The 17,360-nt window shown below is 33.5% G+C and overlaps 1 protein-coding gene across 1 annotated transcript in view; it reads left to right on the forward strand.

Moving 5' to 3' along the window:
• The first annotated feature begins 4,684 nt into the window (after positions 1–4,684).
• LOC124364348 (protein scabrous) overlaps positions 4,685–17,360 on the forward strand; it is a 74,628-nt gene continuing 61,952 nt past the window's right edge. The window contains exon 1 of the mRNA XM_046819740.1: positions 4,685–4,881. Within this exon, the coding sequence (XP_046675696.1) occupies positions 4,694–4,881 (188 nt within the window). The 5' untranslated portion in view covers positions 4,685–4,693. The remainder of the gene's footprint in view (positions 4,882–17,360) is intronic.

Genomic DNA, 17,360 nt, shown 5'->3' on the forward strand with positions numbered 1-17,360 from the left:
GCTAAACTTAAGATGGAATGGCCGAACGAAGTTTCCTTTAACGGTTTATGTCAAATAGTAATGAACAATCAAACCTACTGAAATAGTCACGGCATGTCTGTCATGCTTATAAGCGCCGAGTTTCAACATGATTCGCAACAAGTGATGGCTTGATCGCCACAGTATACTCTCGTCACGATTCACATCCGAACAACACAGCTCCAGGTTCTGTAGTGTGAATATATACCTGTTCTGGGCTGCTGCTTCCAGTGAACGGATGGACAATATCACAGATTAACTACCAAACTAACTATATTATTAAGAAACGTTTGTTCTTTCTGAAACAATCCGCGGTCGCAAACTTAAAACTTAAATTAATGCGGCAATCGTTAAACCTTTATTTGACATTAATACTTTAAATGACTTGAGTAACACATACACTATATAAGTTACGACAATGTAAAGAGTTAAACTTGGCCTTAAGCCATTGTGCACTGTTATAACGCGACTTAAGTTTGCTATCTTCTAAAATATTTACTAGAATTCGCACCCGCTGAATTATTCTATAGCTCGTCTCAGACCAACCACGATAAAAATTTACTGTTCTTAGCTTGAAGGCACCAGATCTTTCCTCTTGAACAAAATCCATTAATTGTTGTCAACATTAGCTGTTATTCAGTTTTTGCATCTAGAAAAAAATTTTGAAAACAATGCTTTGTTTGCATAGTGACTTTTTCTCAAGACATAATCACCAAAAACTTTTATATGGATAATTCATTCTTCCGCCATCACCTTATACACTGTATAAAAAAGCCTTTTCAGCAGTTATGACAACTAATTTTAAATGCCCAATACTTGTGCAACTTGGGGTAATATTACATACATGCTTCATAATGCTCAACTACTGTATTCAATCATGACTTAGACATAAATATACAAATTGAAACTATACACTTCTTACTAAGGCTTATAGGGAAACTTTCCAGATAGGAAATCTTGTGGCGGTGAGATGAGACGTTACATGACAGAGTCCTTTCATTTCACTCTACGAAAATAAAATGGACTTTAATCGCATTGTATTACTCATATACCGATACAGTGGTGTGGTGAAGGCCCGACACAACATAACGTAACGCTTTCCCAACCAATCACATCACATGTATATCACATGGTACAATGTCATAGGATGGTACAATGTATTCAGTTCGTTTAAAGATTTGCCCATTCTGAGATTTTCTCGTTGCAATCATGATAATGTATAAAACCAATGTTAAAAGTTTAGAATTTAATTGTTACCTTTAATATTTTAAAGATCAGAAGAGGAATGTTGTGCCAAGTTTCAAGTCTCTAGGACCTTTCCATCAAAGATTATCGTACGATCCGACAGAAGAACAGACTAACGGACATCGACACGGGTTTGGGAAGACTTTGTCAGGTAGATAGTCTAAATACAGATATTAGCAAAATGTGTTTTAATGCTTTAATTTGCCAATTTTTTATCGAATACATTTTAAAGAAGTTCTTTCTATACTATTGGTATTTTTATCAGTTGCACCAGACGTCTTTACGAGAAAACTGTCCAATCTCATTTGTAAATTTTAATGATCTTTCTGGGAATGGAACCCGTGATCTCTCGATTAGATGAGAGCCGCGCACCCTTACCCTACGCTACGGTGAAGATCCATTCATTGATTGGAACATACTTTAGTAACTTAATTAATTTGTAAAGAAAATGTTTATATTTTAGACAGCTCAGCATTTAATATTAATTTGAGACTCGAAAATCCCTTGTTATTTATACTGAAAGGTCAAATACTCAGACGATTCCGGAATGTATACTAATGAAGTTTTCGTTAAGATTGTTTAAATCCATCCTGAGGGCCATTAAATGTTTAGAATGGCTCTAAAACAATTGTTCACTGTATGTACTTGATAGATGTCATGGAATGGTATCACTCTCCCATTTATTTCTCGTTTAGTATAATAGTTTCTAAAGAAGCTTTTACAAAAATGGTTACTATTAACATATCAACTGGATTATACTAATACTTTTCTGTAAAAATTACTATTTGATTTAAAGGTTCTGTGAGTAAACGCTCAATTTGAAAAATGTCACAAATGAAAAAAGACCGCATTCCACGCACTTGGATACAGTATATTGTTTACTTGAAAGTCAGCGATCAACTGATCGGCTCGCATTTAAAGAGCTAAAAAGTGCTTCTAAAAAAGTAGTCTTAATTGGAAAAAATCAATTGATTTTAGTTATTTAATCAGTATCAACGTTAACGGCAGCACCGTTAATTGATTGTTGAATTTAGGTGATTTAAAATGGACATAATACTTTGTTAAAATATATCCGATTTAAAGTAAGATAAATTTTAGTTTTTTTTACATTTTTAAATGTATAACTTGTAATATACGAGTTTTTGTATTATATTGGAAAGGCTGAATTCTAAGTCACGCGATGTATTGAACGTTTTGTTTACGAACCACGAAAAGAACAGATGTTGCGTTGTGAATTTAAATTATGTGTTGTTCTTATCTTGTGGCATCAACCCCCCCCCTCCCCCACTCAGATGTATCGTAGGTGGTAAGTCCAATAAGTGTGTTTTTGTTTGGTTTTTGAAATTATGCCAGCAAAAATATAAATCTAGTTTTATGGATTATTATTATAATAAAATAATTTATCACTTAAATGGGATTCACAAAAAGGAGCTTGCAGTATTGAGCTGCAGTAAAAATATAAATATTTATGTTGTAGATATGATTAGCTATTAATTTGTATTACAATTAATTGTATTTAAAGTTGGATAATCGTTATTATTTCTTTCTTTTTTGGAATACCATTTCCGTTTTCTCATTAGATTAATTTGTTTGGAGAAAGCTAATACAAGTGTGGAATAAACTAAAAAGCTCAAATTAGTTTTAGATTAGTCAGGATAATCAAAGTTCAGAAGTAGATAATACTAGTCACGCTACTTATGTAAAGCAGTACTTATTAGAACCAAGTGTTTGGAGTAAATAACTTGTTGCCTAACTTAACTATTTCTTAACTATCACTAAAACTACTATATTATTGTGCAGAGTTGGTTGCTTCAAAGTGGTTTAACAATAACGGAGTGTTGTGTTAACAATAATATGATTGGTAATACATATCCATTAAGCTCTTGGTGCTACAGTTAAAATGCAACATAATTTACTTCATTACAAATAATGACATAATTTTTTGTGTTATATTATACTATATAGTAGAAAAATTCAAATTCAATGTAGGCTACGTAAAAAAAATTACTATTTGATGTCCTCAACAAATATTGCTCAGAAATGTTACTCGCTTCTAGTTTTAAAGAAGGTTTATTTTTATACATATAAGTAAGAACACTTTTACAAAGCCAACATATACAAGGAACTAGTGTTTAATAAATAAATATGACACTAATAATATTTATCCGTTTTCATTTTTCAATAAATTATGGTATTCAATATGTGTAAGACATGTATTGAACTTGATTATTTTAAATAGATATCAGTGTTATCCTTTAAATAAAACTTAGAGAGCTAATTAGATTAAGTTATGAACTTTGAGATACCGAGGACAAGGCTATAACTTTTAAACTGTCGAGACAATTAATAGACTTCGTTCTTTACGGAAAACAGGCGGTGGGGAGTAACAAGCAGGAAGGTTGGTACTAAAGTGACCACCGGTCCACTACTCCCCAAAATATTTGTACTGTACAGTGTATGAGCTGGTACATTACGGTCTTTGCTGGTGTGTGCAATACAATAACAATTTTATTTTTAACTGGCATTTCTTTTAGCTATTTAAATGTGTAAACAAAGTAAGGTAGAATTTAATTTAATGTAAACGTAAATACATACACCCGATTAATTTACAGTTGTTTAACTTTACAGTTTTCCTGCTTCGTAATATTCGTTTCGTAATAATTTTATTCGTCATCAAGTAAAGGACATGAAAGAAAGATTTGTCAACAAATTCGGAGAGTGAAATAATTTTAAACCGACGCGACGATGACAATATTAAGAGAATAAAACGATTTATAAATAAGAATATTGTGATTTTTTTAACATTCATTTTATCAATTTTTGAACAAGTCGTATTTATGCACGTTCACTAAAACTAACATTACAAGCTGCATCGCACTAGTGGACACTGCCACTGCACGCTGCATAGTTGATATGTATGACATGTCCAGAGTACTTGCTGTTTGCCGGGCAATCGAACATGTTCATGCTATCGGCGGGACATTGGGTGAGTTGCACATAAAAAATACTTAATAAAGAAGTTGATGGAACTAGTTGAAAGTACAACTGGCAGCCGATTGGCGCTAACTCAGAGTGTGCATGTGTCTGAACGTCTTGTACCAAATGAAACCACAAGCGTTCAATTCGCTTTGTTGACAAAGTCAATTAAACTAAAACAATGCTGACAAGTCCACTGGAGGGCAAGAACCCTGGGGTGCTAATTTAGAGCAATTACCGGAGTCCCATTCTTATACCAAAGATTGAGATAAGACATGTGCCTTCCATGGCCTGCAGCATCGAGAGTCACCACAGGCGCAGCTGACAGGCAGATGGCACGCGACTTTAATTATTTTTGGAAAATATCCCCCCCACCCTGAGTGTTGGGAGGGGGAGGCACGCGCCGCTCGCACCTGCCGCCTGCCCAGCGCTCAGATGCCCGCGTGCCACTACCATGGACGGACGTGTGTTGTGCGTGTTGCTCGTGCTGACCCGGTGTGTCGCCGCTGAGGAGGCACCGTCACTACAGACGCTGCAGCAACAACAGACTCAGCAATACCAACTGGTACAGGAGGCCCTCCGTTTAGCCATGGAGAAGAACACGGAGTTCGCCGCGCTCAGGGAAGAGGTTCTCACCCTCAAGTAAGTCGAGTTTAACTTCAATTTACGTATGAGTTAGTTATTTTGTAAGTGTCGTTAGTAACAAGTTCATATTTTCAATTAAGTTAAAAAAGACATTTTATACGAATTTTAATTACAAATACTAAATGTACTATAAATACTATTTGTTATTACAGCATACTTTATATCGATGAGTTTAAGATGGAACGACAAAAAAAATCTGAGTTTGTGTTGAAATAATCATCATTTAAACTATAAAGATGGTGGTAATATTAATAGCGAGAGACATATTTTTAGAGATATATAGTAAGTTCAATAACACGTACTGTATGTAACGTGATATATTTATAATGTTTACGTTGAGTTGCACAGTGCAATAGTACAAGAATGGTCAGTTTCATTTATATCCATAGGTCCTACATAACCAACGGTTCCACGTCCAGGAATAAGATCAGTTTGGTTTTCAGTAAATTAGAAAAAACAGTAATATCTCGAACAAATGAAATTAACAGTAATAACAAACGCAGGCGCCGCATAAAAAGGACATATTTTCAGAAATGTGTTATTGCAGAGAGCAGGTTCGACTTATTCTGGTACGATATAATGTTCATTGTTCCTGGTTCATTTACGTGAGGACTTTATTAATTACTCCAGTGTATTAAAACTTCGATGATGTTTTGTTTCTTTTCTGCTTCTTCTTTCTTTTGCTTGTTTTGTTTTCTTAGTGAGTAGAGTTTGCTCACCTTTCAAATTTCACTACAGGTAGACTTTAGTTTTGACCTAAGTTAACATCTTATCAGAGACAATTTGGTATACTATGGAACAGTCATTAATTTTATTAATAGCCCAGCGGCAACAGTAACTACAGTTTAATATTACTGTCATGATTTTTGACATTAAAAGGTAAAAATTGTCGCCATTTTGGAATGTTAATGGTATAATATTGTTATTTCCCCCTATTATAGTTAATTATATTCACAGTATTACTACCAAAACTTGGTGATAAAGCTTAAATCGTTTTTAAATTATGACATATTCGCATAAAACGCTTTAAGACAAATTGACAATAAAGTTGCTTAAATGATCAGTTAATATTTTTCATTCGTCCGATTTGGGACACCCTGTATCGACTGTACGAGTAAGCCGTCTACACCTGCTTCCATATTGATGTTCCTTTTTGTTTAGTATAAGTTACATAGACCCTGAAGTTCGGCAAGTCAACTAAGCTGGATTACAACCATAACTGTTGAGTCCACAAGTTTTGATTTACATTTGAATTTACATTCTATTGATACATTGTAATAAACTATTATTTACATTACTATCAGTGCTGTCATACATTTGCTTCAGCACTTAGTCCTTAGTGCTGTGTAATAATGGTAACAGACGTGGAATATGATAATGGGGCGATCAGATCTGTACACTGATGGATATTGGTAGCCAGTTTACGTTTTCAAAAGGAATAATAATTAAACATAGTTTTTATAGCTGAAGGTTCGGATCCCAAGTTAATTTTCACAGTCAAAAGATAAGTCAGTTGTCACGTTTTGCTGTATATAAGAGAAATATCTGATTTTCTGAAACAATCGAAAACAGGTACTAAGTTAAACGTATGTAATATTTACCTTGTAGCTTTGACCTAACGAGAGAATGCACTGTAACATAATGAAAGCTAACTAAGGTTTGTGAGATGGTAATTTCACACCTGAAGAATAAGCTCTATAACATTATTAAAGAGCTTAGTCGGCCGTGTTTTCGCTACACCGTCTCTTGTCCACGGCTTACGGCGGTAATTTACAGGGGGAAATAAAGTAGCCGTCACCCCGTTTACTTTTGAAACTTAAAACATAAAACTAGCAATTTTAATTGACTTCGGTTAATTAATTAATTTTAATAAAGCTCAAGTGAAACTCGTCATCTGAAGCTTTGGCTCATCCTTTACTACCTAAAGTGGGAGAAGGTGGGAAATTTGAATTATAGGGGAACTTCATTTCTAACCTGTAGTAGTATAATAGTTATTATATATTAGGTACTATGTATAGGTATGTATTATATAGGTATTAAGTTTGCCTTACAGGACAGAGCTCAGATCGTATCTCTGTAGTTTGTGTTGTGTTTCCCACTTCACTGTTCTCGTGCAAGTTACAATATAATTCATAATACTGTAAGTATTCTACAGATAACTATGGAATCAGATTAATCACGGTGTATGGAATTCCAAATACGACCATTTAAATTATGTTCATACTATCAGAAAATATTAACTTACGAAATAATTATGGACTTTGACATTTTATTAATTACAATTACTTTTAATCAATAGTCTTCATTTATTATTTGAAAAAAATTAATTTCAATCATTCATCATAATCAATAAATATATGAATATTCGAAATGAATTATATAAATTAATTTATGTGCTTGAATAACCAACTATAATACACGAATCGGGATTACTTCAGTTTGACCGATTATTATCACTGCAATCATTTCACGAATATAAATTACAATTTGCGTCCTGTTCCTGTTGTGTTGTGTTTTATTACTTACAGGGCAGTCTGGGGCAAGTTTAGTATTTATGATAATATGTTGCGTAGTGTGAAACAATCACGAAACATATTGCATTCATGGATTAGCTAAAACGCTACTAACTTAAAATTAAATACATTCTGAATGTAGGAAACAGATTTGTTTACATAATAATACAACTACAGAGATAACAAATGTAAGCGATATAATTGCATTTGCCGTATACACTACAACAGACGAAGATGGACAAGCTGCAAAAGGAATTTGTAATATTTGCGCAAAAGTAGAATGAATACTTGTAATATGTAATGAAAAGAGCAATATTTACATTAGCAACATCATAGAATACGTTTTGTTACTTCCAAGGATCAAGTTTTCAATCAAAATATGTTTTTAGCTAAAAGCCTTTGTAGGCTACACATCTAACATCGTATTTCAATCTTGCTTGGGCTGCTAATCGATTTAAAATATTAAATCGATTAGCAGCCCATTGGATGTTAGGATTCTAACATTGGAAAGTTTGTAATTGATTTCTCTATGCTGTATTAATACAAACACCAATGCTCTGTAAGAAGATTCGTTTCGCTCAGCCGATAAGCGTATTACCTACGTATTGAATGAACGAAACTGAACAAAATAATTTGGGATCATCATCACAAAATATATCAAATCGGTAGTTGATAAATTGTCCTTTCAAAATGTTACCAACTAATTCACGGATAATTGCTATAAGTAAACAAAGAACAGTGGACGTTTGGTTTTTTTCAACACCTCTACTGTATTCGAATGTTTCTTCTCTTTCAATATGTCATTTAAAAATACTCTTTAGAGTAATATGAAAGGAAAAGCTCTATTTATTTGCCAGCAAGATATAATACTCTGTTACCACTTAGTATAATTGTGAATTGCCTCTTTTTTAAATGCATTGTAAACACATTTTTCAGAGATGAATAGCCCACACGAACACAAAGGAGTGGTAATTATCATGTCGGTGTTATGCCTGTCTATTGTTCACCAAACTGGGGACATGAACATGGACACACATTGTTCATGACTTGAACCTGAACACCACAGGCCGCCTACCGATTGTTGCGGCCCATTAATTATTGCCCAAAGCTCTCCAACTCCGCTCAACTCCCCTTATCAGTGTGAGCTTTAGATATCAATTATTCAGCCCAACTCTGCTGAAAGGCAGTTCCTCTTCTAGACCAGGATTAAATCTGATTTTCTCAACAGAACATTTCTTTATTCAAACGGTCCATAATGAATTTAAAATTATGGATATTTTCCATTTATTGTCTAAAATAGCTTGACAGGATTATAATTATACTAGCATACCGGACAGGATTATAATTATACTAGCATGTAACGTAGTGTATATTTTATGTATTTTTAATAAAGTGCAGAGTTGTAAGTGTTTACTTTAACGCTTATTTAAATTTTACTTGTGTTTCTGTTGGATGTTTAATACACGTTTTGCACGTATTTTACGTATAGAGAAATGCATATCTAACTCTGATTTTGACTCGTCTCATTATAAGTTGTATATGTTTTGTAAAATGGAACAGCGCTGTTCTAATACTTACAGTCAATACATGTTATAGCAAGAGTAGATCCACTCATCACATAATGTATTTAATTATTTACCTAACATATGTGTGAATTATACAAGCCTTTATCTTTGTAATTCTCTCTTGAAAAATCCTTTGCTCTTTCTTGAAACACAATGATCGTTTTATCTACATAAAGTAAGAGTTATTATTTTTTATTGGCGATTTACTCTTTTATGTTCTCAAATAAAAATATTTCAAGAGTTAAAAAGTATGATGAGTCCACAAGAGACAACATGTTTATACGCGTAGATGCCTTAGTAAACTGATCCAAGAATAGGTAAACAGCCTTGTTATTTCACCCGATATTAGAGAAAACCCCGGACGCAATATGCGGTGTTCATTTACTTACTTAAATTTTAATTAAAACAGCAATTCCACCCTATACCCTCCATTCAAAGCTTCTGCCCACGACACAAAACGTAATGGCTTCGCGATACAAAAAAATCTGTTGACTTCCCCAGCTACAACTGTTATCCGTTAAAGAAGGTCTGCCTAATTTAAATTTGTAATTCAAACCGGTACTTAATGAATAGAGTAATTTTGTGCATATTTCCACTGGCAAGTCACGCAAATGTTCTACTTGACCAATACTCGTATCTCTCAGACGTGTGTAGATTTCCTTCTTCACCAATTACACCATAAACTATACTATTCGAGAATGGGTTCCCGTTATACGTCTCCTCAGTTTCTACTAAAAGCCTCTACCTTTTTAATCTACATGACATTTATACATCTACTACAGCTGTCGCACAATTTCACTGCCCAACATTAACATATTCATTAATTTCAAATAGAATCCTCAAAGCGGTGAACTTTCACAGTAACTTTGTGCATAAATAAATATTAAAACGCCAGGACCTCATAAATATTGCTGGCAAAAAGTACTAGAAAGTATTCAACACGAATGTACTTACTCATTCATCCTCATGGAACGCACCTCCCCCCCCTCACCATCGCCATCTGCATATACTTAAAACCACGGATCAACCCTAAGTACATGCGAATAAGCAAATGTACGAAATAAGCAAAAATTCGTATAAACGTGAGTGCTTATGTTTGTTTGTTTGAGACAAATTTATATATTTATATACTTCCAAAGTTCATTTGTCCAAATGTTAAACCGAATTCAGTAGAGCAACAGTTTATTGCAACACGCCTTTTCTCTATTATAAATGTATATCCAACCTGTAAATTTCAGAAATTATTATATCGGCTTATTTAGTTATTTTAGTTAACAATAATACTCCACGACAATTAGTTGTTTAAGCTTGTATGTTTATTAAGTAATACAATTTTATGAAAATCGTTTAAATTGCAAACTAAAAACAAATTAACAATAATAACGGTAACATTATAGTTAATAATCTATTCTAGGCTTTGCAGTTACTCATGCGGTATAAAATAAAATTTCCCTTATTTTGCTTCGGTAATAGATATTAAATAAATATCTCACTTTTTGGTCTGTCTTATCAATCTCTCAATAAATTATTCATGAATTAAAATAGCTGATATTACGCTTTTAACCGTGGTTTATTATATAATACCGAAAATGTTCATTAAAGTAAATTATAATTTGATAACAAGTAAATGGTAATGGTTATTATTATTAAAGATCATCAAGGTAGAGTTAATGAACTCATAAACGGACTGAAATCCAAAACATAGGGAACAAAAACTCCTCAAACTTAACAAGCAATAATATTCGGTGAGTTGGAAAACCCATAAAGAACTAACAAGGCTTATAACCACACTGGTTCGTGAAATTGTTATTTTCGTTAATTTACAGGATTAATTGGATGTGTTTTGAAATACATTATATAAACACTGTATTCGGCACGAATGTTTCTGACATGATTAGTCCACGCATATTAAATTCATCAAGCTGAAAAGAGACTATTTTGCATCAAAGCAATAACCAAGGTCCCGACTTTATTATCTACTCCAGTGAAAATCGATTACTACGAGCTCCAATTCCAGTGAAATGTAGTTTGTCTTAAATCCTGAAATTAAATGAGTTTTCTTTGAAGTTTTTACTCAGACGACCGATTTAATTGATTTAAGTCTTCTCTACTTGACCGATGACGGTAAAAATGGATTTTTATGCACTCCACGACAATTTATTGTTCTAGTTAGTGCTGTAAGCAAATTTGGCCGCTGATAGTATTATAAAATGTGTTTTGGTCTCACCATAATTATTTTAACTTTTTATTCAGTTCTACTCAAATTAATAATTATCACAACGTAAGCTGAATCATAATTGGGTTGTTGCATATTATATACGTTTTATTGGCTGAGCTTTAGTGAAGCCTTACTCGTGTGGCTGGAACAAAGTAATTTCTGACTCAGTCTATTTGTCTGGCCGACCGCACGATATCTCAAAATCAACTTGAAATGTTGTATGAAGCTTCATTTATACTCGTATATTAGCAGCACTGAGATCGATGATGGTCCGTGTTACTCCACGGTTAACGACGATAGCAACAAGAAAATAGCAGAATAAATAAATTTGTAAACAAAATGAATTTTGGAGATTCCATTTGAGATTTCAATGTATGAAGTAAAAAGAAAAAGCGTGGAAGGTCAAACTTGGTGACAAAATTTGATTTCTGCGAGTGCGTTGTACTGCAGTCCCTAGCTTACCGGAACTGTTATTATTTGAACATTGCTATTCTTAGCATAATAATTAAATGAGCAGCAAAGGGAATGCATCATGTGGCAAGATATCTCGAGAAAACTTCATATGTTGACTTCAAACTTTGCGTGAAAATTCATTTCTAAATTGGTAAGTTGAGTTATATGATTGTGTGTATCCAAGCATGGAATTTGCCTGAGCGTTATTGAAACCTATGTATGACTCAGTAACATATTTTCTCTTTTACCTGCTGGAGGGGATGCAAATATTTCTTTATGGTTGTCCACTTTTATATCTGTCCGCAAGACCACTAGAGAATGAAATGAGCTATAGATCGAAAAGTTTACATCTAACCTCAGCGAAGCTTGTTTTGCGAGACGTGGTAGCGTATTCCTACCTTGTTAATAGAATTGAGTGAAAGCTAAAATGGAAAATAAAAGATTCATTTTCGCCGTCTTATTTTTATCTAGGACTAAATTTCCAGTGGTCAGAGTACCAAATGTCTGTAGCGAATTAAGCTAATTTAATATTAGTATTCTTTCCACATTTTTTAGACAAAATTAACATAATTTGAACGTTGAAATAAACAATAATGAATGGCTAAAGTACTCAAAATTCACCGTCTAAAATACTCGTACAATACTGATCCAGTGAAGCAAGAATAAAACTTTAAATTGATACCAAACTGGGCACTTGATCAGTTATTTCACGGTTATACAGTCGAACCGATTTAACCTCCGTCAGTAGTTTATCCATTGTTCGAAATACAAGAGACAACGTGTGTGTCCGTTATTCGCTGTCTGAACAATTCAATTCATTTGGTTTCTAAATTAAGGAAAATCCTACACTGTAGGAACATAATTACTAGAACAATTCTAAACTCTGTTAGGGGGTGTTTTAATTTCTCGTAATAAAAATCCTAGCAAAAATATATAGAATTTATTACACCTACAAAGTACAAAGTACAAAAATGTTCTGTTGTTAAAAGTGTATTACTTAAAAGTAAACATAAAATGAATAATGAAATTGCAGGAGCGAGCGAATTAGGTCGGTAATGTCAATCGTAGATTAATGTTATTTATGCACTTCACTGCGGCATTAATCATGTTGATTGTTTGCTCTTTGCGGCTTTTTATGGCGCATTATGCGTTATGTATGGAAATGTATATATTCATAGCTGTTAAAACGATATTAGAATGTGATTTGTGAAGTAGTTATTAAATATCGAAAACTTGCAATAAAGTTAAATTAAATAATACTGTTGTATGATCTCATGTAGCTTTAATTAATTTTAATCCGTCCATTATATTGGCGTATATACATTTAAGTGTGAAAATAGATTTTCTAAACATTATTAAATAATAAAACTGCCAAATTTTATAGTTTATTAAGGTTATTTTAGTCGTACCATCTCATCAAATTTAATGGCGTATATTAACGTGAAAATAGCTTTAAGAAAGAGTTTTGTATTAAAATATTATGTTGCAACTGTTAGCAAGAATAATTAGGTCTTATCTTATTGAATCTGAGGTTGTAAAACTTACTCTCGTGTTTCATATTTACAACAACATTAGTCTGTGTAAGTTTTCATTGTGTATGTGTTTACAGGAGTATCTGATTGGTACCGTGGCAGTGCAATCAACATACTGCAATCTCAAAATCATATCGTTTTATTGAACATCTTGTACTGAACAATCTGTATCAACAATTATATCAAGATTAAGTACGAATTATTATAGTAACCTTTGGTTTATCACTAAGCGATCTTATTATTATGGGTTAGAAACTTCTTATGAGTGGATGATCTGAGGACGATTCGAGTCCGAAACGGTTTAACATTTCATTATTAACATTAACATTACTTCAGGATAGGATTAGATGATGAGATTTCGAGCCTTGATCCTTGAGGTGATAGGGTGAGCGCTGACCAGGGACGACTAAAAGTTGGGTCAACAATCTTCTGAAGATAAGAGAACACTTGTGTCAACAACAACGACAACGATTGTAACTAGTAACTGAGCAGCGCATTGCGGACGTGCCAGGTTTGTTTATTCAGGTTGCTGTTAGGCAAAGTTAAGATATGCTGTCAGACTCTTAACTGATGGACACAGCTTGATAGCGCAGCCACCATACCAGCATTATGCCCTTCATTTACCTCATTCGTGGCCCGGTAACAATAATTACAAGGTAACATTGAAGTTTTAAGGATTTTATTACATAAACATAAACCACAATAAACTATAAAGGCCATTAAAGAAGAAAGCTCGTCAACATTTAATTTTTGTTTGAGTTTAGTAAAAATTTTACACTTATCTTTTACTACACTGTCTGTTTGTTTGCAACGGATCTATCCATCCACAAAGGACTTTGCTTAACCTATTATTACCATGTAATCATAATGGCAACTAGAATATCGCAGTATAAATAATCTGTAACTAACTGAGTACAATTATTTGACATTTCAATCGTGTCACATAGTACCAGGTCACAGCTTCATGAATAGCTTAAGACTTGACAATTTTTCGTCACACGTGGTGAGCGTAATCCTACGCTCTCCAGACAAGTGAGATATCTGTGATCTACTGTCAGTGAAATAACAATTTATTTGACATTTCAATCGTGTCACATAGTACCAGGTCACAGCTTCATGAATAGCTTAAGACTTGACAATTTGTTCGTCACACGTGGTGAGCGTAATCCTACGCTCTCCAGACAAGTGAGATATCTGTGATCTACTGTCAGTGAAATAACAATTTATTTGACATTTCAATCGTGTCACATAGTACCAGGTCACAGCTTCATGAATAGCTTAAGACTTGACAATTTTTCGTCACACGTGGTGAGCGTAATCCTACGCTCTCCAGACAAGTGAGATATCTGTGATCTACTGTCAGTGAAATAACAATTTATTTGACATTTCAATCGTGTCACATAGTACCAGGTCACAGCTTCATGAATAGCTTAAGACTTGACAATTTGTTCGTCACACGTGGTGAGCGTAATCCTACGCTCTCCAGACAAGTGAGATAGGCTATCTGTGATCTACTGTCAGTGAAATAACAATTTATTTGACATTTCAATCGTTTCTTACTAACTATATATATATATATATATATATATATATATATATATATATATATATATATATATATATATATGTTATAACTATATATTTGTTCATGCGTATATATAAAATTTGCCTTATTTTTATTGTATTGTTTAGTTTGCAGATATAATCCTGAAAATGTTGACGAAGGCCTATGTGTTTGTTATAACCATATAAAGTTAGACGAGATTTTATCATATGGAAGGAAGAAGCTCTCAGCATTATTGTATTTACTCAACGGCTTAGCCGGGTGTTTTCCGCTGCACCACCGCTCTCTCTCTCTCTCTCTCTCTCTCTCTCTCTGGCCTTAACATCGGGAAATGTAACCTAAGTCTGTGACATTACTACTGTAATAACCTGTTTAACTTTATATTGCTTATAGCACTCGGCTAGAAGCATTACTTACAGTGGATTAACACTTGAAAGCACTAGAAATCACATGTGTCTATTTTATACACTTATACTTAAGAAATAAAAATGGCTTCCAGGGTTTATTACGTTTTATCTGGATCCACAAGACTGTAGAAGTGTAGGTCTGTTTGAATAATATTTTGGATATTTTGTTCATATGAATTAAATTACATTTACTAAATAATACATACAATAGGACTTGATTTTCGTATAGATCTTGTAGTAACTTGAACTGAAGAAAATGTTTTGAATTTATGTGAATTTTATAAATACCTAACTTTTTAGAAAAAGGCTTATTTGTGAAAGACACGGATAGGTAAAATAAGAAAGTGCCAACACAACACTAGTAACATTAAACTAGTAAGTTTGTTACTAGCTTTTAATACGATTATTGTGATAAGTTGTCACGAAGATATTTACGTATGTTTCCATATGACCTAAACAACTCAGGATCAAAAAACTGGTAATGCCCTGTCTGTGTTATGGGCGTATACAGTTCACAAACTGGGGACATGACCATGAACGTAGGGTTCATTAAGTGAACCTGAACACCGACAGGGCGCCTACCGATTGTTGCGGCCCATTAATTATTGCCCAAAGCTCTCCAACTCCGCTCAACCCCCCTTATCGGAGTCAGCTTTAGATATCACTTATTCAGCGCAATTCTTGGTGTGAAAGTATCTCTTCTTTGTGAGATGGAATATGTTTCCGCTGCCATCGAATCGCTTTAATGTATTGTAAAACTTCATTGTATATTCAAAGTTGACGGTTTACTGTTTTCACAAACTACTACACATCAGACTAAATTAAGATAAACAAACATCTGGTTACATCCTAAATATAAACTAAAACTTCTTTAATAGACTCTGATTGCAGAAGTATTAATTGATATTAAACTCTGAATTTGGATTCAACTCATTCCTTCTCTTTCACAAAACCAACTTAAACAGCGAAACGAATTAGAAATAAAACATCAAACGAGTGTTTGATGACTTGCTCTCATTGAAAGGATGAAAAGAATTGGATTTTACTTCCCTCATTGACTTGAGTTATTGGGATAACTTGGTTCCTTTATGACTTTCTTAAACGGATTATTCCTCAATTTATGTCTTTATTTGTTTTCAGAAACAGTCTTTTGATCAACAATTATTTGCTTTTACTAGATTAGAGCATTGCTGTGTGATTAGGTTTTCTAATGATGGATAAAGATATCCAAATAGTGCTGACTCTCATTGAATATTTGTAATTAAATATTCAAATACTGTATATTTAGAGGAGAGGACAAACAGATTCGTTTAGTTAAACCAGTATAAAAGCACAGCGCCAATGCAACGCACCATCGCCAACGTTTTCATTTACCAAGAGCCTTATATTTTAATTAAAACCATAAAGCTACCTTTGACCTCTATACGCTGCTTCAGTTCACGAAGGAACTTGGGTAAAAAGAGTAATCAAGCGCTGTTTCTTTCACCTTGAAGATGTTTTCAAGCTTGGCATTGATTTACTCTCTTATTTTATTATTTCAAGTGTTGTGTTGTTTTCTGTACGCACTAGGGACTCGCCATAACAAATGTTCAAGCACCAAAAATAGAAGATGTTTTTTTTTCCAATTTAAAGTAAAACATTTTTGACTAACGTAATTTATATAATGGGGCACGTTTTTGTAGATCATGACGAGTTTCAGCGTAATTTCCCACCACATATTATGAATGCCATGTTTATTTATATTTAAAAGTAATATTTAAAATTTGTTAGTTCAGCATAATTAATCGCAAACTAGTTTTACATTGCAGCAAAAGTTTAAATAAACAGAACAAACTTGAAGTAATTTAATTAAAAACAACACGGAAGACGTGGTTGCTTGCATTATTTATATTCCGTATGAAAATAGCATTATGTTTTGAAACAAAAAATATCTATTGTTTTTTTATGTACGATATTTTGCACTTACTAACCCTATCATAGTTTACTCCTACGATACAATATGACTTAATAACGTTAGAATAAAAATCTTGGACGAATAAACAAATAAAGCGTAATTTTTGATATATTTGTATCAAGAACGAGATGTTATGGACGTCCATACTTACCGTCAGGTGGTTCTCTCGTCTCACCCTCTCACGAGGACGGGAGGGAAGCCAATGTTTGAGCTGTGGTGAAGCGGCAATATCGGGTAGCTTACAGCACAGTTGACAGTCGGGGCTCGAGA

Source organism: Homalodisca vitripennis, chromosome 1 (genome assembly GCF_021130785.1).
Source record: "Homalodisca vitripennis isolate AUS2020 chromosome 1, UT_GWSS_2.1, whole genome shotgun sequence".
Classification (NCBI taxonomy): Eukaryota; Metazoa; Arthropoda; class Insecta; order Hemiptera; family Cicadellidae; genus Homalodisca; species Homalodisca vitripennis.